Source organism: Epargyreus clarus, unplaced genomic scaffold, assembly GCF_041222505.1.
Source record: "Epargyreus clarus isolate Ecla_fem2 unplaced genomic scaffold, WU_Ecla_fem_2.2 ptg000036l, whole genome shotgun sequence".
Classification (NCBI taxonomy): domain Eukaryota; kingdom Metazoa; phylum Arthropoda; class Insecta; order Lepidoptera; family Hesperiidae; genus Epargyreus; species Epargyreus clarus.
This window is the reverse complement of record NW_027332241.1, coordinates 1,826,434-1,852,858: the sequence shown is the minus strand read 5'-3', so window position 1 is coordinate 1,852,858 and position 26,425 is coordinate 1,826,434. Positions and strand designations below refer to the sequence as shown.

Below are 26,425 nucleotides of genomic sequence, written 5' to 3'. Positions count from 1 at the left end.
ATTTCTTGGCACAGCAACGGCTGTCTTGTTGCCAAACGGGTTAATTACAGTTTAATGGCATATGAGCCGAAGCGGCCTAGTGTCGAAGGACAAGGTTCGAATCCTGGTCATCTTTTTTTAAGTTATGTGTATTATGAAATTAATTATTACTAGATTTAAATGTGATCGAAAACATCATAAAGTAAGCCTGAAAAATCTGTGAAAGAAAAAAAAAATCAATAATATTCTCGAAGGTATATGAAGCCTACCCAATTCGCACTTGTCCAGCGCGGTGGACTATGGCCCAATCCTTCTCATTCTGAGAGGAGACCCGTGGCCCAGCAGTGGGACAGTAATGGGTTGCCGACAACAGTGTTAGTTAGAACATTAATTAAGCTTTTCTATATATAATTATAACCTTAATCTATGTCAATATTGTCAATAGGGTTTGTCAAGTGACCCAATAATATGACTTCAATGGGATTTTGATATAAATGAAAGACTAATGATTTTGGCTTCGGTGGCTTTCATTTTATATTATAAGCTATTTATATTCAAAGGAGCTTTAGTTACCCTTTTGATAGGATATCGTTAGCTTTGCTTAGAAAGCGTTTTGAATTTTGTGCTGAATTTTGGAAAACTAGAAATCTATCTAGAAAACTATCAGTGGTTAGTCCGTTACTGTACCTTTTTTATATATTTTATGAATGTAGTAAATGAGTTTGCAGTCCACCTGATGGTAAGTGGCTACTGCCACCCATCTGTTGATCACAGATCACTCCAGATAAAATTAGAATCCTATCTGAGTTTGGCAACAGATGCCTTGATACCCTTGAGGATTAAGTTGTTAATGTATCAGAATAATGTCTCCCTTACCACACGCTTCAAACCAGAACACAGCAGCGCTTAACACTGCTGTTAGAACAGAAATAGGTGTGGCGGTGGTGCCGCCGGAGTCTAACCATTTTTATTATAATTTCAGTCAAAACAAACTTGACTTTCTTCAAACTCGTCCGAAATAGTCTTGTTTTTATCTTTTGCGACCCACACTTCCGCCGAGGTTAGTAGGATATTTACATAGACTAATGGAGACCTTGGGTCACGGTAGGGATGGGATCTGACATCGATAATAGCATGAAGTCGATAGTTTGAACCAAAAATATCGACTTTTTCATCTATACTAATCGGTCTAGTGTAAGTAAGATAGATCCCAGATAATTTACATAAGATTCTTTCTTTTGTAATTACATGAATACTTCCAAAATTTTCGCACTAAGCTTTTATAAGTCGACAAAATTATTTGATGATATATTCTCAACAACGAAAAGAAATTAAAGATTCATTTTTGAGAAATCTATCCTCTGGCGATATTTTGCTAATCGATTCTTCAGACTTCGATTCCAATATAAAAATTTAAACTAATGTTATTGCAGAATTTGATAGTTTGGTTAAGGATCTGCTTGTGGGTCAGGTATATCATACCCGGTGAACGGCCGTGCTTCGACAGCCCCAATTCGGAGTTTGAATATGAACAAGATATTAGAAAAACTTCGATAGCGTGATTCAGAAACGTGTGGCGCCATCTTTTGACGAGTTACGGGTTGTCGCGACAAATACATTTTATTATGTATCGAGTACTCACGATAGCCAGTTTTAACCTATTTTAAAAAATCGATATTTTTCAAAAAGTATCGCATCCCTAGACAAGTAGGTTTATTCTAGTAATCCGTACGTTTGCGTAAGCGTCGTTTCGTACACGACCTTTGAGAACCATGTTTGTATGTAAACTTAGTTATCACGGTAATAACGGTGTGACGTAGGATGTTTTGATGGTGGTTGTATAGGCATGTGGGTTATGAAGTGTTGAAACTGCTTCAGGGGTTATAAATTCTTCTGGACTGTAGCAGACACCTGAGGGATAGTTGAAAATTCTGTAGAAGAAACTGTTAGTTACCGTCCATTATCACTAATCAATCTGAAGTAAAATAGCAATTTGTAGTTTTTCTAGTTTTATTCAAATGAGAGAATATCGGATACGTAGATGCGAGTGACAGCTCAAGTGACACAGGAAAAAACGAAACAATAAGAATCGTCCAAAAAGTATGTCTATATTTCAACACAATCTAACCAATTTTTGGTACCAAAGGTCAACATTTGACATTGTCTAGTAGGTAGAAAATGTGAAAATTAATCTTTGGCAGCATAAACATTGGATAGATTAATTATTAAGAACGACCGTAAGTCAAGACGCCTAATTTTTGAGATAGATTTGACGGTTGCAAGAATTTTACATTTAAAAATGTTACTTTTCTGCCACTAGAATTAATAAATCGAATTTTGAAAAATAAGGGGTGTTGTTGGGATCATTGATCTATTTCATTTTATCGTAATATTGTTCAGTAGAATGGATTGATTCATTTCTATTTTAAATGCACTCACTCTCAACTTTTACCCCCTGAGGAGCGAAAAATCGTGGTTAAAATCATTGCGACCCCCACAGCTTTTCTGATTAGTGGATTTTATTCTTCTACAGAGGGTTTATAAATTTATAACGGGATTAATAAATGATAAATTGTTATTTCTTACCATTACAGAATATACCAATTTAAGCACCAATAAAAATACTATGTGCGTAAGATTATTAATACATATGTATTTTCTTAAGGTATAAAGTGACTTGTATAATTAATGTGTATGACCACGTGATATTTTATTAATTAATTATATGCAAAAATGATGGCATTAAAAAAAAGAATAATTATTGTTAAAAAAAAAGACAGACCCACTGAGTTTCTTACCGGATCTTCTCAGTAGAGGTAGCGTTCCGATCCGGTAGTAGTTTAAGAAAAATATTGTAACTGACAATTTGTAAGTGCTTTATTAAATTTTAGACCCCTAAGGGGGTGTGAACTCTCATTTGAGTACCAATGCTTTAGTATTAATATTTTTTCTCGTTGTCCACAGATAAAACTAGAGAGTGTGTTCGGGCTGACGGTGGGCAGCAATGCGGCGCTCGATTGCGATCCTAACACCGAGGTGGTGGCGTATCCTGCAGGGTGAGTCCACTTGTTTCGTTTTATAATGTAGGAGTAGTAAACGAGCGTACAGTCCACCTGATGGTTAGTTGCTACTGCCGCCTACAGACGCCTGTATTCAACATAGGATATAGGATTAGATATTCCTACCTGAGGTCGGCTACAAATGCGCCGCTACCCCTGAGGACCTATAGGTCTTACTAATAGGTAAATAGTGTAAAGGTGGATAGTGGAAGGCCGCGCAAAATTATATAAATTATGTCCCTTATCACACCCTTCAAACAGGAACACAGCAGCGCTAACACTACTGTTATTAGATAGAAGGTGGTGCGGCGGTGGCACGGCCGGAGTTAACCACTAAGGATTAGACCATTTTTACCACGCTTTTTTATTAGCTTGGGTTGTATGTATGTATGTATATATGAATCTTTGAACTCGATTTTTACCCACTTAGAACGGTCCGATTAATTTAAAATTTTAAACAATTATCAAGAACCGTTGACAATACACGATTTAAATAATTTTATCCCATTCTCCTCATCAGGATCGTTAGGAGTCGCGTTTTTTTTAGTTTTTTAACTATAATTATTAGACGTTCAGATGACAACCGTCACAGTACTTGAAAGGTTACCGTAGATCTCAAGATCAAATATAAATGTAGGAACAAACCCGGATTGCTTGCTTGAATATATTCTATCACAGTGCTCTAATGCGGAGTTTTCAAATGCAGGCCAATTCTCTGTGTCAATATTTATATTCGTATTTCACTCGCGAAAAACACTCCCCTATTTACCGACGTATTTTCTTAGTTTTTTCAAAGCGATTTTTACATCAGCATATTACTGCATGCATATAATTTAGGTGCACTCGAGTCGTGCAAGCACTGCATGCATATGCACGTGCTTCAATGTTTACGTACACCGGGTCAGTTTAGTAGGTCGAGTTGGTAGATTAAGGTTTGTTAGAGGGCTTGTAGGTTTGCGGGTATTTTTTATGTATGGGATTTGTGAAAGTGTATGAGTATTGAAGCGATAGCCTAATGGATTGAAGCTCGGCCTTTAAATAGGGAGGTTCGAGGGTCGAATCCGCTGCTTTTTCAAAGCTATATACGTATTAGAAAATAATTATCACTTCTGTGTTCGGTTGTAGAGAGCGTGATATTAGAGATATAGGTACTTATTCCAGGCGTTCCAACTTGGTCCTCAGGGGGAGCAACGTATCTGTATGTGACCTTAGATAGAAATCTAATCTTATCTAGGGTTGATTACAGATGTCATTGTTTGCTACTCAAATTTTAAAAAATAATTAAAATATGGTTATAGGTTATAGCTATGTGTCCCTGTAGTCCCGGGTAGAATAGGGCTACGGTATCCCCTGCCTGTCGTAAGAGGCGACTAAAAGGGGAGTTCTGGGATTGCGAGCGGCAAGAGTGGGAGCTCGAACCGCCCGGCCAGCGACCCCGGGATGGACGAGGGTATGTGTGGTCGCATACCGTCGTAAACACCACATGGTGTTCGAGAAGCTTAAAGTGCTCCCCCCAGGGCAGGGCCTGATCGGGGCGTCGCGCTTGCAGGACTCCGGTTATGTTCCCTCGGAGATTCCGGAATTCTCCAACAAGCGCTGAGGACGGCCACCGGGGTGGTTTTAGTGCGGTCACATAACCTGGCGTCGCTCCCACGTCGTCGGGTATCTTTTGAAGGTTTCCCCCTCGTAAACAAAAAAAAAGATTATAGCTATGTAAATTAAATTATGAATGACCCCTAAGCAAGTGTACAATCTCTTTAAGACGTTAATATACTTACGACTTCCGCGGGCTCGGCGGCGGATGTAATATCTACTTTAGGAAATTGCCTTGCAGAGGCTCGACGGGTTTTCCACTATATTACTTTTAAACATGGTTTTTATATCTTAACGAAGGCTTTTTTCATTTGTTAACCTAACGATTAAGCAGACGTGCTACCTGATTGAAAGTAGTCAACGTCGCCTATGCACATTTGCAACACCAGAGGAGTCGCCAATGCATCGCCGGCTTTGTATGAGAGCTCTTTTTGCACCTTTTTTGAAGAGCCCCACGTCATAGCGTTCCGGGAATACCTCAGGAGGAAGCTCATTCCGTAGATATTGGTAACGAGATTATGTAACACCCTAAAATGTTTTCTATCTTTGCGTGAAGGTTTTGTATAAATAGGTTCAGTAGTTTAAATACTTTTGAAGGTGGTAGGTTTCTTATTGATTCGATTCCGGAGGTACGTCGCCATATTTATGTTTACTTAATACTTGTAACAGCAGTGTTAAGCGCTGCTATGTTCTGGTTTGAAGGGTGTGGTAAGAGAGACATACTTATCTCAGGTGTTCCAGCTTAGTCCTCAGGGGTAGCGATGCACTTGAGGCCGACCTCAGGTACGAATCCAATCCTATTTGGGGTTGATTAGAGATGTCCATGGGCGGCAGTAGCCACTTACCATCTAGGTGGACTGCATGCTCGTCTGCTACTGCTATATTATAAATAATAAATATAGTTTAAAAAACTAAAAAACACGTTTTTATGATAAATTCAACAAAAACGTAGAAAATAATTTTCAATCTAGGAATCAATTACGGAACAGTAAATACAATAATTGTGGTGCGTGTGGGGTGCTCCATTTATCAGCTTTCGAAATGCGCCCCACACTTTACATACATACATACATACATATATACATACATACATACATACAGGCATACATACATACATACATACAGGCATACATACATACATACATACATACATACATACAGTCCAAGCTAATAAAAGCTAAGTGTTAAAAATAAAAAAGTGGCGAAGACACTACCGCAAGACACAACTTCACAAACAGACACGTTAATTCAGTTTATATGTATATATTTCAGTAGGTTTACTTTAGAAGATTGCTTTTCCAAGGCTTTCCGATTTTTCCGCTATATAAATGCTATTTCACTATTTATGTATTGAAAGTTTCCGAAGCTTACACAAGTTGGTTTCGCATTTCCTGAAAGTTTTTGGTTTATTTTGTATTTCGATTTTGTGAATGGAAAACTTGGGTTGTTGAAAAGTTGAAAATTTAGTTTTTTTTAGTCCACTGCAGTGAAAGATTCGAATGTTTAGAATTGGTTGGTTTTATAAAGTTTTCTTTTTACATTTTTTTTATCTATTTCATAGATTAGTAAAGATTACTCACTCCTAAAAAGAAAATGTAAGCAGTTTTGACAATTGAAATTGTCAGTCATCTATTTTCGTGTTTGAAAAATATTAAAAAAATGTAAATTTTAGATCATTTACGAATGAAACAATATTTCTCCGCACTTTTTCTTCGATTTCGTGTTTTTGCACAACTTAACTGCACATGTCGGCATTGTTCCGCGTAAATTACACCATGACAGCCAATAAATGGCTGACACATTTGTCAGCCGTTTAAGTCATTTAATGGCTTCCTACAATTACAAGGCGGTGAGATATCTATACTTATCTATGATTTATTTATATTAATTAGTACGTACCTATGTGAGGATCAATTATTGCAACTGAATTTTAAACCAGTTAACCACAAGCGATTGAGCTGATATTTCACATACACGTTTGATTTTTGTAACAATGCATGATTAGATCAGTGACGTCATTCTAAATCTAATATGGCGGTCCGTCCAAGATAGCGGTCAATTAGTTTTTATGGACTCCCGTGATATGGGTATCAAATGAAACTGTTTTTTTTTTAAGAAAAATACGATAAACTATAGATGTTACTATAAGTTTAATTTTAAAAAGATTTTTTTTCGATATAATTTTATTCCGCTTAGATCCACTTAAAGAAAAAAAAGAAAAATGAAATTGGTCTAGAAACACTCGAGTTATTCAAGATTTTATGACATTGTGTATTCTGGTTTTACAAGGAAGCTGTCAAAAAATTCCAAATTTATTATATAGCAAAACGCGTGTTGTAAAATAACCGTTCAAAAAACAAAAACCCCATCCAAATTGGATCAGTAGTTTTTGGGAAAACCGCGGCCATACAAACTTCGAACATAGCGGTCGAATTTGAAACCTCCTTTTTTGAAGTTTACTGCTCGTCTGCTACTCCTATATTATATTACTAGCTGACCCGGCAAACGTTGTGTTGCCATATAAATAAAAAAAAGTTAAGGGTAAACAACCATTAGCACTTAGGGGTATAAAAAATAGATAGTAGCCGATTCTCAGACCTACTGAATATGCATATACAATTTGGTAAAGCCGTTTCGGAGGATTACGGTAACTAACATTGTGCGCGATATATAATTTTATATATAAGATATTATATAGAAAAAAATATATTAGAGAACAGAAATGGATGCCCGCCAAGCCACTATCAAACAAGGCGTACTTGACGTCTAAACTTCCATACACACAAACACACAACAGGTTACATAATTATTATGCGACCGACGTGGTCCCTTGCTAAGGCAATGTGTTAATATGTATGAACGGAAAGACATATTGATTGTATGGTTAGATGGTGACGCGTGTGTAGTGGTCGCTGATTTGATTCGTAGAAGGTTCCAGATTCGATTCCCGGTTGGGGAGATATCTCATAAAATACGCTTTGCGATCGAAGCGGCGGTCAGTTACTGACGTTTTAATAAAATTCTGTAAAATTTTACTTTGAAAATAATATTTTTATTGAAAACTATTAACTTAACTGTTTTTAAATACGGAAATAGCAAACGAGCATGCATTCCACTTGAGAGTAAGTGGCTACTGCTGCCTGTACACATCTGTAATCGATCCCAGATAAGGTGAGTCCTACCAGAGATCGCTTACAGATGCGTTGCACGTTAGGACTAAGTAGGAACGCCTCGTATAAATATGTTTCTTTTTTTTTAACTTACGATAGGCTTGCGTTTGGCTGCAACGTTACCTGATGTTAAGTGAGATGCAGCCTTGGGTAAAACACGCTTGCCTAGAAGTAGCCTATTCACCCTTGACTTGAGCAATCCCAGGTCGTATGTATCGGGAAACAACGAAGGCGGGAGTGTGTTCCAATCTATGTCGCCCTTACCACACCTCTGAAAGCGAAACACAGCAGCGCTTAACACTGTTGATATTAATTAGAAAAAAGATGTGGCGGTGGTGTCTCCGAAGTCGAAACGCAAAGGGTGCAACGACTTTCAAAATTCCCTGTGTATTAATTTAATGTACTATACTGTTACCACGCCTCATAATTGTTTATCCTACCTTTGATTTCATTTCAAAAATGAAACAGGGGAGTTAAATGTTAATACCGGCAGTCCCGTCATATCGATTTAAAGGTGCGCCCACACCGCGCCTGCATAGCGCCGCGCCCGCGTGGAATAGGGTTGTTGTAATCTCGGTAACTGTATCCGAAAGTTCCGGATATCTAACATATATCCGAAACCGTAACCGAATGGAAATTAAAGTTTTTTTTTATAATATACGAGCATGCAGTCCACCTGATGGTAAGTGGCTACTGCCGTACGGACATCTGCAATCAACCCCAGATAGGATTAGATATTCCTACCTGAGGTCGGCCACAGATGCGCCGCTACCCCTGAGGACTATGCTGGAACGCCTCGGAAAAGTCTGTCTCCCTTACCCCTTCAAAACGGAACACAGCAGCGCCTAACACTGCTGTTATTAGGTAGAAATATGTGTGGCGGTGGTGCCCCCCGGAATCGAACCACAAAGGGTTCTACCACCTTCAAAAATTTTTGAATCATCATCGTCATCAATCTTTTGCTTCTTCTCCATAACAAAATACCTAGCGAGGTGGTGGTAGATAGGTACATTGACATTCAAAATTAGTTCAAAAATCAAAATGTTTTGATTTTCATTCATTTCAAGTGTTAGCAAGTGATAAATAATCAAATCATTGCATATTTGTATTTTCTTGACTTTTACAATTCCTAGAAAATCTAATATTATATCCGTAACAAGATTTGAAACCGATATAACATTTTTCATAGATCCGAAACATATCGGTAACGTCCCTATATCATAGCACGCTATACAGGGACGCTAATTTATTTTTTTCTACCCTCTGTCCATATTCCTTTTATTCCCTTATCCTTTTCATACGTTTGTATATTTGTTTGTGTACGCTACTTGCATTAATTTGAATGAGTCAGTCTGAATTTTAATTTTTGAATTTGGTGGACTTTGTGATTCATCGTAGGGCTTAGATTCCTACGTGAGGTCGGCTGCAGATGCGCCGCTACCCCTGAGGACTTAGTTGGATTTATTGGAAAAGTATGTCTCGCTTACCACACCCTTTTTTTAACACTGCTGTTATGGCAGAGAGGTGGTCGAAGGGGTTAGAACTCTTTGCGATTCGACTCCGGCGGCATCACCGCCACACCTATTTCTACCTAATAACAGCAGTGTTAGGCGCTGCTGTGTTCCGGTTTGAAGGGTGTGGTAAGGGAGACAGACTTTTCCGAGGCGTTCCAGCTTAGTCCTCAGGGGTAGCGGCGCGTCTGTGGCCGACCTCAAGTAGGAATATCTAATCCTATCTGGGGTTCATTACGGATGTCCGTACGGCAGTAGCCACTTACCATCAGGTGGACTGCATGCTCGTCTGCTACTCCTATATTATAAGATAAAAAAAGATATTGGTGTGGCGGTGGTGCCGCCGGAGTCGAACCACAGAGGGTTCTACCTTCATGGGCGCGGGCGTGAACACCCGCCAGGGAATCGCCCTTATTGTAGGTAGTCGCGCGTGTCCGCTCGTCAGTCGTCATAGATTTGTTTCGAAAAAGGTAAAATTCCAACAACCGTAATAATTGTACTTGTGTCTGTGCGAGTTGTTCTATTGTAGGATGCTTGCGAGAAGCGAGTTGTTATGCTATTCTTAATATACTAAAACTAATTATGTCATGACAGACATTTAGTCATATTTTGGAATTTTGGTCAATTTTTTTCTTTAGCAGCTATCCTTCGCACTCTCCACTCATTAAACATTTCGAGATAGTTTCCGGTTTTCGTTTATTTTTCTCTCTTTCTTCATGCTCTGTAAACTATTTTCCTGTTAGTTTTAATTAGTCTGTCATAATAAGATTATGAAAGTAACCTACAAATGTTATCAAGGGACACTTGAGAAGTTTAAGTGTATAAGATTCTTCCAGATTTACAATTTAAATATGCAGATTAAAATTTGTGGAGCCCGAGCTTCGCATTATCGCTTTTTCTATCGCGTTTGTTTATCCCCGAATGCAAGTCACTTGCATTATATAGTGCATTATATATAGTTTACACTCGTTTCTAGATTACGATAAGACACACACCTAGACGTGAGACGTTCATAAAAAATGTACGTTGACAGTTCATTCACACCGCAATGGTTTTACGGTGTACAGTTCGCGGTTCCGTGAACCAGATGGCACTTTCGTAGGGGGTTTTATGGTGAGCAAGAATCGGTGTTAAGATTGGTTTCTGTGTAATGGAAGTAGAAGCTATGGACATCTGTGACCTTGGGCGTGAATGGGGGTGGGGCGTGAATTAGATTAGGGGACTAGACCTTAATTTGAAAGATATTCTGAAGATCTCGTCTGCAGATTTTTTCGTGTATTCATTCACACTTAATAATTGCAAAAAATCACAAGATACGTGTTTACGATTCGTACCCTGACCTGCAAAGAGAAAGCCCTCAATTTCATACCATTGTATCGTCTCAAAACTTTGTTTACTTGTGTATGATGGGACTAGATTTTAATTTTAAAAATATTTTGAAGATCTCTCACAATTCAAAACATTTTCAAAATTACTAGAGTTTTGCGTGGGATTCAAACCCTGACCTGCAAAGAGAAAACCTCAATTTCATGTCGTGTCAATATTTTGTTTACTTTTATATGAGTAACTGACAGTCATAACATAACTTATTTGGTTAACGATAGCAAACAATAACTAAGGTTAGATTAGCCAGTAGCATTGTATCCGTTGGCTGTGTACTGTTTGGACAACTGTACTGTGGCGCGGCCGTGAGAAACGACGCGGCAGTCCGTCTGTCATACATACGAATAAGGTGTTTCTTTATGGGGCTAAGCAATGGTCTAAGTGATAAGGTGATGAGCCGAGCGGAGAGCGGATTATTAGTGTGGTTTGCATATTGCACGTTTTTAAAACATATTCATGTTTTTAAAACATATCAATAATTGTGGGAGGTATGGATGTCTGCTTAGGTATTTTTTGTTATTTAGTGAAGTCAACTCAACATAAGCGTATCTGAAAAACGAATATCTTCCGATAGTTGTACTCCAGTCATATACTTACTTACAAGTTGTTTAGAAAACATCAATAGCGTGATTCAGGATCGTGTAGCGCCATCTGTTTTCGAGTTGCGGAACTGTGACGCAGTTTGATTAGCCAATAGCATTGTTTCCGTTGGCTGTACAATGTTTGGACAACTGTACTGTGTCGCAGCCGTGAGAAACGACGCGGCAGTCCGTCTGTCATACATACGAATAAGGTGTTTCTTTATGGGGTTAGGTTATATGGTGATAAGCGGAGCGGGGAGCGGATAAATTGTTCCGTTAGGTTAGGTTAGATTAGTTAGGTTAGTATTGCACGGTTTTAAAAAATATCAATTATTGTGATATGTATGGATGTCTGCTTAGGTATTTTTTTATTATTTAGCAAAGTAAACTCAACATAAGTATATCTGAAAAACGAATATCTTCCGATAGTTGTACTCCAGTCTTATACTTACTTACAAGTTGTTTAGAAAACATCAATAGCGTGATTCAGGATCGTGTAGCGCCATCTCGTTTTAAGTTGCGAAACTGAGATGCAGTTCGATTAGCCAGCAGCATTGTATCCGTTGGCTGTATACTGTTTGGACAACTGTATTGTGGTGTGGTCGTGAGAAACGCCGCGGCAGTACGTCTGTCGTACATACGAATAAGGTGTTTCTGTATGGGGCTTAGTGATGTGGTGATGAGCAGAGCGGATTATTTAATTGGGGCGCTTTAAGCGGTGCAATGTTTAGAGATATAAATCACTTGTGGTGTAAGTGCCAAATTTGTACACAAAAAAAAAAGTATTTAAATCTAAAGTTAGATCAAATTCGGTCCATAATTTTATACAATTTTAATAATGTTCCATTTTTAATGCATTGCCCGAATTTGGTACGCATTGCCTTGCTTCATGATACCTTCAAATAAGATAGGTAAATTACAAAACACCATCGAAAATTGATGGAGTTATATCAAAACGCCCACGCTCTCTCATCCACCACGGTGTCTTCAACACGCCATAACGTAACCATTGTCTCATGGTAATCGTCGATAAGTATTCCAGTCGCGAACGTTACTCACCTATGGGGTGTTCGTGATGCCGTTTATAGGGTTTAAGTGGATATAGAAAAGTTGAGTTAGGATAGACGGTACGTGGATAATCATGGTTTGTTTAAGTTAATTTTGGCGTGTTTTGGTAAAATTGTGGGTGTTTTTTTTTCAAAAGAGACTTTTAAAATCGACGCCATAATGTTGACTTGTAAATTCGTTAGTTCTTCATGGCGCGGCGAAACACTGCTTCGGGGCCGGACGGAATTTCTGGTCAGGGGTGCCGCAAGGTTCGGTACTGGGCCCGCTACTGTGGAATGTCGCATATGACGCGGTCTTCAGAACGGTGGCCCCGGATGGAGTGAGCATCGTCTGCTACTCGGCACCCTGGTTCTTATCGAAGGGGTGTCTTATACGACAGCGGTTCGGCTAGCAGAAATCGGGGTGACACGCGTCATAGCGAATATCCGCAGGTTTTGGGCCTACGGGTAGCGTCCCAGAAAACCGAGGCGATTTGGTTCCACGGCCGCAGGCCGATAATCGAGACAGCTGAAGCCACAGTGCGCGTCGGTGAAACGGACATCCGGATAGGCAGGTACATGAAGTACCTTGGCCTAACACTGGATGGCTGCTGGTGCTTCGACGAACATTTCGACCGTCTCGTCCCCCGGATTCATAAGTTAGCGGGTGCTATGCATAGACTGATGCCGAATCTCGGGGGACCAAGGGAAGAAGTCCGCCGCCTCTACGCGGGTGTGATACGCTCGATTGCGCTCTACGGTGCGTCGGTATGGTCGGTATATGTCTGCCAGCCGGCGTCGTGCGCGGAAATTGAATTCCGCGCAACGTATGACCGGAATCAGAGTCGCCCGTGGCTATCGTACCATATCGTATGAGGCGGCGACTGTCCTGGGGAGGCTTCCGCCCCTGGAAGTTCTGGCGGATATGGACGCACGGATCTTCCATAAGATCCGCGTTCTCTGTCAGACGGCTGAACCCTTCAGCGAAGAGACGGTCGTAGTGCTTCGGAGGAGCCAGATGGCGTGCTCTGAGGTGCTGGCGCGATCGACTTCAGGAGCCTCGGAACGTATGCCAAAGGGTGGTTGACGCTATCCTGCCGAACTTTCGAGCCTTGCTAAGAAGTAGGGGTCGAGAGACCTACCGCCTAACTCAGATACTCACCGGACATGGCTGTTTCGGTGAGTATCTGAATAGGATAGGGAGGGAAGAGTCGGCCCAATGCCATCATTGTGGGCATGACGAGGATTCCGCACAGCACACGCTGCAGTACTGCCCCGCGTGGGACTCGCAGCGGCGGAACCTCGTCGGAAAAGTGGGACCAGATCTGTCGCTGCCGGCCATCGTTGGGGCGATGGTTCAGTGCAGCGAAGCCTGGGATGGCATTATCACCTTCTGCGATATAGTCATGTCCGCGAAGGAAGACGCCGAGCGAGCAAGGGAGCGCGCCGAACCCGCTCGGAGAAGGAGTCGCCGCAGGCTTCGGTAACGCCCACCGGTGCGGTGTCCCTGTAGTTCCGGGACCAGAATAGAGCTACGGTATCCTCTGCCTGTCGTAAGAGGCGACTAAAAAGAGGCTTCCGGGGTTGCGGACGGCAAGAGTGGGAGCTCAAACTGCCCGGCCAGTGACCCCGGGAAGGACGGCGGTATGTGTGGTCGCATACCGTCGTGCCAACCAGACGGTGTGGTGAGCATCAAGCTCACCTTGGCGGAGCCCGACGGGGCACAGCGCTAAGAGGACTCCGGTTGCGTTCCGTTGGAGATCCTGGAGTCCTCTACGCAGCGCCAAGGACGGCCACCGGGGGGGGTTTTAGTGCGGTAAGAGTCCCACATAACCCCGTGTCGCTCCCATGGGTACCTTTTGAAGGTTTCCCCTTAACAAAAAAAACGTTATGAATCGTTCAAAAAATCGTTAACAAAAAAAAAAAGTCCTTCAGAAAAGGTAAAGGACGTAAAGGTATTTTATAATTTTTAGGTATGATAGTACGATACCATACGAATTTTAGTTTTCTAATAATTTCAGTTCTGTCGCGTGTACATACGCGAAAGATTATCTCTTCTTACTTGCATAAAAACACACTTTTTTCTTCTATAGTGACTGACATATATTTGCAGGTACGAACAAAGCAATTTAATTTTTTGTCAGTAAGCAGAAATAGGTGTAGGATGTAGAATTCAAACTCCCATTCAAAATTCATTTAAATTGAACTCTTTCTGAACATCCACAATCTAACCACCTTCTCAGTCCATCCTGTGATAAAATCTTCATGGATTGCCCTCGTCTAATTAATAATATATTTTTTCTTATGCTTCCAGATGCACGGTGGTACTGTACAACGTGCGCAAGAACCGCCAGTCGCACGTGCTGAACGCGTCGCGCAAGAGCGTGACGTGCGTCGCGTTCTCCGCGTGCGGCCGCTACCTCGCGACCGGCGAGTGCGGCCACGCGCCCGCCGTGCGCGTGTGGGACCTGCAGGTGAGCGACTGTGGCCACACGCGACGGGTGACGGTACTGTCGCGCGAGAGCACTAGTGAACAAAAGTAGTTACAAGTAACGCCATCTAGTAGAAGATAGTCAAGGTATTGAAGAAGAAATCAGTTTGGTGCAAATAGCGCCACCTAGCGACGGGCTGTGGAGCTGTTCATGAAGGTCATGCGGGTAGGATAGTTTGTTAAGTACCCGCGATTATTTCTTAAATGGCACTCGCAATCTATATTACACTTATATACTGATATTATACTTATACACATTTATAACACCCGTGTGGCGAATGTAGTGTTGGCGATGGAAATATGGAAGGTCATTTACTTTATGAAGGGTACTTAGTTTTAAACAACATGTCGCTCTATCTGGTGTCGGATAGGAACACTATTAAATGTTGTGTATTCTTTATTTCAGGATCCGAGCGCATCAGGGGCAGTGCAGATCGCCGAGTTCCCGGGGCATACGCATGGCGTTAATTGTGTGGTAAGCATGTGTTTGGATGCATTATATAAGTTAACTTGTACATTTCAACGGACTGACGCACAGAGAGTTCCGGATGCGATCCCCGGCCAGGTAGATGTCAAAATCTGGGTCTTGGTGCTTGTCTATTCGTCTATGTATGTGTCCTAGGCACTGACGACACAGGGAATCCGCTGCATTCTGGCTTTAGACCGGTCGGAGTGGCGCAGATTAGGGGAGGCCTATGTTCAGCAGTGGACTTTTAATGTCAGATTCGACTCCAGGTGCTACCCCAAAGGACTAAGCTGGAATGCCTCGGAAAAGTATGTCTCCCTTACCACACCCTTCAAACCAGAACACAACAGCGCTGAACACTGCTGTTATTAGGCAGAAATAGGTGCGACGATGGTGCCGTCGGATTCAAACCACAGAGGGTTTTACCACCTTCAATTTCACCATTTTCTTGTATGCGACATTTGTAAGAAACCTGAACGTTAATTTTATATTTTCCAGGCGTTTTCGACCTCATCCAAGTATCTAGTCTCAGTCGGTTCGCAACATGACATGATAGTCAATGTGTGGGACTGGCGCGCGAATCTCAAGTTGGCCAGTAATAAGGTAAATATATTTATATTTGATTCTATTAATACCGTCCTCGCTGATCCCTGCTCGACCTAAACATTGACTGGTAGAGAATGCTCATAGCATTAAGTTTCCTTTGTACCATATTTTCGGTATATATAGAATAATTAAATAATTAAGACAGGGGACTTTAAAAAAAATGTAAAGGGAGCTCTCATCCAAAGCAGGCGATGCATTGGCGACTCCGCTTGTGTGATTGGCCACACAAGCGGCGACGTTGACTGCTTTGCATCAGGTAGCACGTCTGGCTTAATCGTTAGGTTAAATAATTAAACAAAAAATATCTTTTTCTATATTAATAGGTAATATATAATAATTATTATTATCACGTGCAAAATCTGTAGAAATTTGTTAAACTAAAAATTAAGACAATATTATCAAGAACACTGCTTCAGTTTTTTGTTTGTTTATTTGTACACATTTAGCATTAATAGAGTTTTACGAGTATTAGAGTATTGAAGAATAATATTCCATAACCTGTATTTGTATTATAAATCAATTGATTGAATGGTTGAATGTTACATGTGGCGCCATCTATCGCCGAGTAGTAAAATTCGCCTCAAATAATCGCCAATAAATCGCCGCTTTCGTAACTTAGTGATTGTATTTTATTTCCTCTTATGATCATGTTTTTGTGTTTGTTATGAGGTAGACATTCCTTCTTTCCTTAAGAAATTTCGGCTAATTTATTGTGCATTTTGATCATATGTTTGTCATGAGAGATCATAAGAGAAATATCCAACAATTTTTTTCAAAATCTTATTTCGTTATTTTAAATATTTTCTCCTATCTTATTTGATATTTTCCAGGTGTCATCTAGAGTGAAGGCGGTCAGTTTCTCGGAGAGCGGCAACTATTTCGTGACTGTTGGCTTCCGTCATGTCAAGTTTTGGTACTTGGAGTACTCAAGGAGTGCTAAGGTTGGTTCCGTTTCATCATCAACCCATTACTGACCCACTGCTGGGCACGGGGCTCCTCTTAGACTGAGAAGGATTAGGCCATAGTCCGCGCTGGACAAGTGCGTATTGGTAGACTTTATATACCATTGAGAACTTTTTTTTAAATATATCTGTTTTCCTTCAACGTTAAAGCAAGTGATAATTAATTTCTAATTAGCACATCACTTTGAAAAAATAGAGACATAAGATTCAATCCTCCGTTACCTCGATCGACAGGTTGAGACTAAGCTGGAATGCTTTGGAAAAATATGTATGTCTCCCTTACCACATTTGAAACCAGAACACAGCAGCACAGTGTGCCAGTACTGACGGTGATATCGCCGAAGTCGGACCAAATAGAGATAGAGATAGAATTCTACCACCATCAAAAGTTCCCTTTTAGGCTAGGAGGTAGGGGGGGGGGGGTAATGCGGTTGGGGAACGCTAGGGATTCTGGGGGATTTCTGGGGTTGCGGGCGGCAAGAGTGGAAGCTCGAACCGTCCAGCAAGTAAACCCGGGAAGGACGACGGTGTGTATGGCCGCATACCCCGATTCCCCCTCATAAACAAAAAAAAAAAAAAATGGGTTCTGGGGGATAGCGCTAACAATGACTAAGATATCTCTCAATCGTTCAAATTCAAGGAGCTCGTGCCGCTCATGGGCTGCTTAGCTCATGCCAGAGTATGACAGGTACACAAAGAGAAACAATTTCTAAGGAAGCTTTTAATTATTTCAGTTCAAGGAGCCCGTTCCCCTGATGGGTCGCTCGGCGATCCTCGGCGAGCAGAAGGACAACGAGTTCTGCGACGTCGTGTGCGGCCGGGGCGCCGCCGCGGACAGCACGTACGCGATCACGCGGGGCGGGCTGCTGTGCGAGTTCAACGCGCGGCGGCTGCTCGACAAGTGGGTGGAGCTGCGGGTGAGGAGCGGGGGGTGGGGGGTCAGGGGGTCGGGGGGTCGCCACTGTGCGGGGGGTGCGGCGGCGGACGGCACGTACGCGAGTTTGGGGGTCGATGGGGGAGTAATAGTGTTGTTAGGGGGACGCTAGGGGCTCTGGGGGATGTCCCTGTTGTTTCGGGACCAGAATAGGGTTACGGTATCCCCTGCCTGTCTTAAGAGAAGGCTTCCGGGGTTGCGGGTGGCAAGGGTGGGAGCTCGAACCGCCCAGCTAGCGGCCCTGGGAAGGACGGCGGTATGTGTGGTCGCATACCGTCGTATACACCAGACGGTGTGGCGAACGCCAAGCTCGCTTGGGCGGAGCCCGACGGGCCAACGCGCTAAGAGGGCTCCGGTTGCGTTGGAGATCCCGGAGCCCTCTAGGCAACGCCGAGGACGGCCACCGGGGGGGTTTTAGTGCGGTAAGAATTCCACATAACCCTACATCTCTCCCACGACACCGGGTATCTTTTAAAGGTTCCCCCTCGATATAAAAAAAAGGGACACTGGGGGAGCGGTAGTGACACTAGAGGGTGCTGGGGGGAGTGCTAGTCTTGCTATGGGGAACTGGAGGAGTGTTAGTATCGCTACTGGGCATTGGGGAATACTTAGTGTTGGAAAGGTCCTTCATAATATACCGTAGCAATTAGAGATGCGACGTATATAAGTTTGATAATGTTGACCCTAAAATATTGATGTTAATACGAAGTCCTTGTTTTAATAAGTAAATTTTGGTAATTAGAAAATATATAAAATAGATTTATTATTAATAGCACGATTACTTTAAAAACCGTAAGTAATAATATGTGAATAGTCTCTAGAGACCTCCTTTCCTGTTTAAGGCACAAAATCTTTCACTCTATCCATCTTTCAACCTACTATATGTCTATATCGTAAATTCATTATAAATTACTAAAATTTATTAGTAAATTCATTATTCGGAGCGCTATGACATGGGGCTCTTCAAAAAAGGTGCAAAAAGAGCTCTCATACAAAGCCGGCGATGCATTGGCGACTCCTCTGGTGTTGCAAATGTCCATAGGCGACGTTGACTACTTTCCATCAGGTAGCACGTCTGCCTAATCGTTAGGTTATACGATAAAAAAAAAGAAAAAAAAAAAACTTTTTTCTCCATTATAGACAACATCAGCGAACTGCATGGCAATCGGTGCGAACTACATATTCGTGGGTTGCGCTGAGGGCATAGTGCGGTGCTTCGCGCCGGACTCGCTGCGGTACATCACTACGCTGCCCCGGACGCACTATTTGGGGGTTGATGTCGCTCAGGGCACGAATATCAAGTGAGTTGACTGTGTTAATGTGAAACTGTATTGTTTATTTGATTTAGTTGCCATAGGGCAAATACTTTGCAAGTCCTAGTTATAAACTTATGACCAGCAGCTGACCATGAGCCCATCTCCTCATCGACATGTAGTTAAATGCTGTTGGGGAGATGGGCTCATAGGAGAGGAAAAAAATATATATTTAATTTAAGTATATTGCTAGAAGATCCCGATATAAGAAAACCTTCACCGAGCTGCTTAATGGATGAAACGTCGTTTATATCAAATTAAATATGTCATAAAGTATATTGCAAATGGATTGTTTAAAAAAATTTCAGTCCAGAATATGATTTTTCAGACTTTATTATTTTTTTACATTATCAAAGACATTTATTATTTAATAACATAATATTTAATTTAGTTTTTAATAATCTATTTAATTATATTATTAAGTTATGTTATTTTTTTTTTAATAAGATGTTACGAATCGTTACGTAATGTAATTTAATATGATAATAACGAATAGTACTCTAACTTCACAAAATGTACACTACATTTTGTTAAATAAGGAAACAATGTAACATATTTAACGTAACGTAACGCCCCACAGCCACATGTTCTCCCAACCGTCCGGCGCTCGGTACCCAGACGCCATGGCGCTCACGTACGACGAGAGGAACCACAAGCTGACCTGCGTGTACAACGACCACAGCCTGTACGTGTGGGACGTGAGGGACATCCAGCGGGTCAGTTAGTTTATCATCATCATCATCAACCCATTACTGTTCCGCTGGGCACGGGTCTCCTCTCAGAATGAGAGATTAGGCCATAGTCCACCGCGCTGGACAAGTGCGTATTGGTAGACTTCACATACCTTCGAACATTTTTTTTTTGTGTTTAAAAGATTTCTCAGATATGCAGGTTTCCTCACGATGTTTTTCTTCACCGTTTAAGCAAATTTCTAATAGGCACATAACTTTGAAGAATCAGAGTTGTGTGCCTAGGATTTGAACCTCGGACTCCTCGATCGAGAGGACGAGTTCCTTAACCTGCACACAAATCCTAACAGATCCCAATTGCCCACAGGTGGGCAAGTCCCACTCGGCGCTCTACCACTCGGCTTGTATATGGGGAGTGGACATGGTCTCCAACGAGGGTCCGCTACCCCCCGGGAGCTTCCTCACGTGCTCCAGCGATGACACAGTCAGGGTGTGGAACCTGAAGCCGGCGACGCCGAATATTTACAGCAATGTGAGTTTATTTATTCTTTCTTTCTTTTTTTCTTTCATTCATTCATTCATTCATTTGTCTATTTTGTGGTATGGAACTCGAAGCGGTCAATGTCGAATATTTATAGCAATGTGAGTGTTTATTCATTCTTTCTTTCTTTTAATCCAACAATTGTTCATTCAGTTGTTTATTTTGTGTGGAACTTAGTTGCCTTTAAGCTCAAGCTGCCCAATATTTATAGAAATGTGAGAGTTTATTTATTCATTCTTTCTTTCAGTCAATCATTTATTCAGTTTATTTTTGTGTGGAACTTAGTTCATTCAGTTTTGTTTGGAAGTCCACGTGGACTGCACGTTGGTTGGATCCAATCTTATTAAAATGTTATATTTTCAGGAGCTCGGCAAAATCCTATACATCGATCCGGAGCTGAAGTTTTTAAAGGATATGGATTTAACTGCCACCAGCGATAAGGACAAGTCGAAGACGTACGACGACAAGATTGGTGTTAGGTGAGTTTCTATCTATAAATCTATTTTTAACTATCTATCTTTTTATTAATAAAGGTAAAGAGATTGTTTATTTGCAAGTACTAATTAGATTTAAATATTTAAATTTGATAGGATTATATAGGTGTTTCTAATTATAAAAAATAGTATCCTGTTATTAGAGAATTCGCTTGGAATAGGTATAAGAGGTCAATTTAAATGGTTTGTTTTTTTAAAGTGCTACTTAAGTATGTACATTGTACATGTATTATTAAGTATTGCATGCAGTCCTGGTAAGTTACTGCTGTCCAATGGAAATTGTAATCAACCACCACCTACCACCTTTGTGTGCGTGTTGCTTTAGTAAACAAACAAACAAACGCTTTCTACACTCACAGCCCCACACTGGGATTCCCTGTATCGTGGGTGCCATGGACACACACATAAACAAATACATAAACACCCAGACCCAGAAACAGAAATCTAAATTCATCATTTAGATATCCGTCTGGCCGGGGAACGAACCCGGGACCCTCTGCGTGTCAGACCGTTATGGTGACCGCTCTGCCACGTGGGTCGTCACGTAGCCTTTAGTACACGTAGCCATGTTGGTGCACGTTGTTTGGTGCGGTACTATAAGCGTACACGTCACCATGTTGATTGCTAATGTCCGTGTCTGCGTGTTCGCAGATGCGTATGTGTGCTTGCGTTCACCTTCAGTAAGGCGTAAGTGTGTGTGTGTAAATAAAAAAATAAGAAAGATTTATTGTATCAAAAGTAGTAGGTACATTGTTTTACAATATTGTTGGGTACCCTCTTTTAAGTACGTTAGTTATATATTATTCTTGAAAATAATTATTTGAACAATGTTGAATTAATTTTATTTTGTAATTAAGATTATATGTATATAAAATATAATAAAATATAGTAAATATGAAAAAGTGTCTGTGTATTATGTCAGTGTGTGTGTCTCTCTCTCTGTGTGTGTGTGTGTGTGTGTGTGTGTGTGTGTGTGTGTGTGTATGTCTGTCTGTCTGTCTGTCTGTCTGTCTGTGTGTGTGTGTGTGCGTACGTGCGTGCGTGCGTGCGTGCGTGCGTGCGTGCGTGCGTTGTTCTGTACACGTATCCATGTTGTTTGCTATGCTAATGTCCGTGTCTCCCCGTGCCCCCAGATGCGTGTGCGTGTCCCCGTGCGGTCGTCACGTGGCGGCGGGCGACCGGGCGGGCAACGTGCACGTGCACGACGCGCGCGGCACCGCGCTGCACACGCTGGAGGCGCACGACGCGGAGGTGCTCTGCCTGCGGTACGCGCGCCGCCCGCGGCTGCTCGCCAGCGCCTCGCGCGACCGCCTCGTGCACGTGTTCCTCGTGGACAAGGTACCGGCGAGGTACAGCGCTGCACGCGCTGGAGGCGCACGACGCGGAGGTGCTCTGCCTGCGGTACGCGCGCCGCCCGCGGCTGCTCGCCAGCGCCTCGCGCGACCGCCTCGTGCACGTGTTCCTCGTGGACAAGGTACCGGCGAGGTACAGCGCTGCACGCGCTGGAGGCGCACGACGCGGAGGTGCTCTGCCTGCGGTACGCGCGCCGCCCGCGGCTGCTCGCCAGCGCCTCGCGCGACCGCCTCGTGCACGTGTTCCTCGTGGACAAGGTACCGGCGAGGTACAGCGCTGCACGCGCTGGAGGCGCACGACGCGGAGGTGCTCTGCCTGCGGTACGCGCGCCGCCCGCGGCTGCTCGCCAGCGCCTCGCGCGACCGCCTCGTGCACGTGTTCCTCGTGGACAAGGTACCGGCGAGGTACAGCGCTGCACGCGCTGGAGGCGCACGACGCGGAGGTGCTCTGCCTGCGGTACGCGCGCCGCCCGCGGCTGCTCGCCAGCGCCTCGCGCGACCGCCTCGTGCACGTGTTCCTCGTGGACAAGGTACCGGCGAGGTACAGCGCTGCACGCGCTGGAGGCGCACGACGCGGAGGTGCTCTGCCTGCGGTACGCGCGCCGCCCGCGGCTGCTCGCCAGCGCCTCGCGCGACCGCCTCGTGCACGTGTTCCTCGTGGACAAGGTACCGGCGAGGTACAGCGCTGCACGCGCTGGAGGCGCACGACGCGGAGGTGCTCTGCCTGCGGTACGCGCGCCGCCCGCGGCTGCTCGCCAGCGCCTCGCGCGACCGCCTCGTGCACGTGTTCCTCGTGGACAAGGTACCGGCGAGGTACAGCGCTGCACGCGCTGGAGGCGCACGACGCGGAGGTGCTCTGCCTGCGGTACGCGCGCCGCCCGCGGCTGCTCGCCAGCGCCTCGCGCGACCGCCTCGTGCACGTGTTCCTCGTGGACAAGGTACCGGCGAGGTACAGCGCTGCACACGCTGGAGGCGCACGACGCGGTGCGCACGATACGAGTGTACAGTGCGCACGACGCGGGTGCGTAACGCGCACGCGGTACACGACGCGTGCGAGTGTAATGCGCACGCATTGCACGACGCGGGTGTGTGTAAAGTGCATGCGGTGCACGAAGAGGGTGTACGGCGAATGCATAGGAGAACAGGAAGTACTACAATTGTCATTTATTTGAATGACAAATCTAATATCCATAGCAGCATTTTGTGTGATAAAATAGTGAAAAAACGTAGACCACGTTATTGTAATGTGTAAAGAAACTTTTACATATTATTATTACATGAAGCTTAATTAAAGGTATTTTACTTACCACGCCGACTTATATCGCCGTGCAATTTTACTCGTTTATTATTGCACGACTCATGATGCGAAGCATCAGAGAGTGCTTTACGATCGAAAAATTTTTTTCGCTTCATTTTGGCGGCTATTTTTATTATTATAGCCTTGATAGTTCACGGAATCAAGATATTTTGCATACTATTGTCGAGATAATTTAATGGAGATTAATTCCATACTTTTTAAAAATTGATTTACTGCAATAGAATTGGAAAAAAACACCAAAATAGGTTTCCTGTCCGTCATGTGTGAAACCTGAAAACACTGTAACTTGTGAAAAAATCCATCATGTGAGTTAATTTTTTTTTTTAATTCTAATCGACGATTGTAGGTCACTGAATGCGAATGATTAATTAATTCAGTATCGTTTAATTGCAATTTATAAAAAACGAAAACTACAAGACTGTATATCTATAGGTATTATGTACATTTATTCCACCAGGGGCGCTTGTGCAGTACCTTCTTCCTACTACAGCTGTTTTTTCGGCAATTAATTTTGAACGACTTAAGTCTTTTTTTTTATATTTCTTAATTAAATGAGCATTATGAGTCGTGCACTTTTGGATTTTCCAAACTTTTTTTTACTTATTTGACCCTATCGTTGTATAGACTTGCATGCAGATGTAAACCCGCGTGACATGAAAACAGTTTCAATAAAACCCGCATGAAATTTGTTCAAGATTATGACTTATCTAGTCGTAATTAAGATATTGCAACCCGGCTGTATTAAAATATATTTTCCATCTTCAACAATCCCAAATTTACAAAAAAAGAAGCTTTTGTTATCAATAACACTTCACATTTTGTCTCAGGGCTACCAGATACTCCAGACCCTGGACGAGCACTCCTCCTCGATAACGGCGGTGAGGTTCCTCAGCTCGAACAATGGACTCCAGATGGTATCGTGTGGGGCGGACAAGACAATACTGTTCAGGCAGTTGAGGACGGTGAGTTGTGAGTTTGATGTCCGGGTTGGGAGAGGTGACTGGTAAATTATGATTTTATTGACCAAACATTTACACATACTTTCTTGTTAGGAGTGAGTAATCTTTACTAATCTATGATATAAATAAATAAATTCAAGTGTAAAAAAAATATTAAAAATTGAAAGTTTTTTTTTTTTTTATTTGCAGACAGCAGACGGCAGTTACCAATTCGCTCGAGGCCAAAACGTCTCCGGTCGGACAACGCTATACGATATGGAGGTAGACGCGGGCGGCAGGCATATACTTACCGCGTGTCAGGTGAGATGGTACACTATAATAAGCTTATAACCGGTTTGAACGCACAAAGACAAATACACAAACACCCAAACCCAGAACGCATATCTAAATTCATCATTTAGATATCTTTCTGACCAGGGATCGAACCCGGAACCCTTTGCGCATCAGATCAGTATGGTGTCGTAAATCCCCTACCACACCCTTAAAACCAGAACACGGCAGTGCATAACACTGCTGTTATAACAGAAATATGTGTGGCGGTGGTGCCGCCGGAGTCGAACTACAAAGGATTCTAGAACTTAAAATTTAATATTGTATTACAGGATCGTAACGTAAGAGTGTATAGCGCGGCCCACGGTAGACACACGAAGACCTTTCGAGGTACGACGGCTGAGGACGGCACTCTTATAAAGGTAAGTCATACAAAATTAATCATTTATAAAATCATTAATTAAATTCATTATTTATTCATTAAGGTAAATTAATTCGTTAGTTGTAGATAAATGCAGGATTGTTAAAAACGTAATATTTTTATTTGTCTTTTTATTCATATGTGGTACTAAAGCCTTCACTTCATTCCGGATGAACTAAATTTAAAAGTCTACGACATATATAGAGTGTTTTTTCAAAAGGTCCTTCAAAGCTTAATCCGAAACTATAAGGATTAGCGAAAAATGCTGAGACGAGTTATGAGGCCGATTTTGATAAAAACTTAAAACTGCATCATTAGTTTCTTGAAATATCTTTTTCACTAGTCGGGAATCGAACGAGTTCATTTTGAAAAAGATAATACACACTCTATGTTATTCCACTATCGGATAGCGTCGCTTATAAAGATCAAATTCTGGGAAGTTATGATAAATGACAAACAAAAGGAAAAGCCTCAATTTTAAGAAAATACATATTTTTTCATATTAATTTGGCAGTTAAGTTCCCGCCATTCATCAATTTAAACATTTCGCGTATTAACATTTTTTTTGGCCCAATGTTTCAAATCATTCGAAAGCGGACCTTTTGTTCTCCAAGTATTTATATTTTTATGTTCGACTTAGTTGAGGTTATTTTTAGGAGCATTATAATAGATTTTCAACTTGCTATACGCAGAGTTTCGTTTAATACAGATGTAAAGATGACAATTTGCGAGAATGACTTTTTCGAGAGAAATCCGAGTGATTACTTAACAAAGAGATACAGAAAATCATATTTAACGTTGAAACGAAATGGTAAACAACAAAAAATAAGAATTTACAAATTAATCAGTTATCTATTTTTATTTAAAAAATAGATTTTTCCATTATCTGATAGTGTTGCTTATATAGATCAAATTCTGGGAAGTAATGATAAATGACAAACAAAAGGAAAAGGCACATTTTTAAGAAAACGACTATATTTTCATGTTATCTTAAATATATTTCTTACCACCAGGTGGCGCTAGACAACAGCGGCATATACCTGGCGACGTCGAGCACGGACAAGATACTGAGCGTGTACGACTACTACTCCGGCGAGTGTATGGCCACCATGTACGGACACTCCGAGATCGTTACTGGCTTGAGGTGAGTGTATATGCTCATTTTTAACACGCTTTTATTAGCTTGGGTTGTATCTATCTATGTATGTATGTAACAGAATCTTTGAGCATAATTTTGACCATCTTTCACAACTCTGATTAATTTGAAACTTTGCACACGTATCAAGG

The 26,425-nt window shown here is 42.2% G+C and overlaps 1 protein-coding gene across 1 annotated transcript in view; it reads left to right on the top strand.

Moving 5' to 3' along the window:
* Wdr62 (WD repeat domain 62) overlaps nucleotides 1–26,425 on the top strand; it is a 169,413-nt gene that overhangs the window by 115,506 nt on the left and 27,482 nt on the right. Inside the window, exons 3-17 of the mRNA XM_073092575.1 lie at nucleotides 2,944–3,035; nucleotides 14,637–14,796; nucleotides 15,220–15,288; nucleotides 15,778–15,882; nucleotides 16,716–16,826; nucleotides 17,582–17,764; nucleotides 18,922–19,082; nucleotides 19,675–19,810; nucleotides 20,151–20,315; nucleotides 20,688–20,803; nucleotides 21,952–22,156; nucleotides 24,316–24,450; nucleotides 24,637–24,747; nucleotides 25,050–25,139; nucleotides 26,152–26,282. Of these exons, the coding sequence (XP_072948676.1) occupies nucleotides 2,944–3,035; nucleotides 14,637–14,796; nucleotides 15,220–15,288; nucleotides 15,778–15,882; nucleotides 16,716–16,826; nucleotides 17,582–17,764; nucleotides 18,922–19,082; nucleotides 19,675–19,810; nucleotides 20,151–20,315; nucleotides 20,688–20,803; nucleotides 21,952–22,156; nucleotides 24,316–24,450; nucleotides 24,637–24,747; nucleotides 25,050–25,139; nucleotides 26,152–26,282 (1,970 nt within the window). The remainder of the gene's footprint in view (nucleotides 1–2,943; nucleotides 3,036–14,636; nucleotides 14,797–15,219; nucleotides 15,289–15,777; nucleotides 15,883–16,715; nucleotides 16,827–17,581; nucleotides 17,765–18,921; nucleotides 19,083–19,674; nucleotides 19,811–20,150; nucleotides 20,316–20,687; nucleotides 20,804–21,951; nucleotides 22,157–24,315; nucleotides 24,451–24,636; nucleotides 24,748–25,049; nucleotides 25,140–26,151; nucleotides 26,283–26,425) is intronic.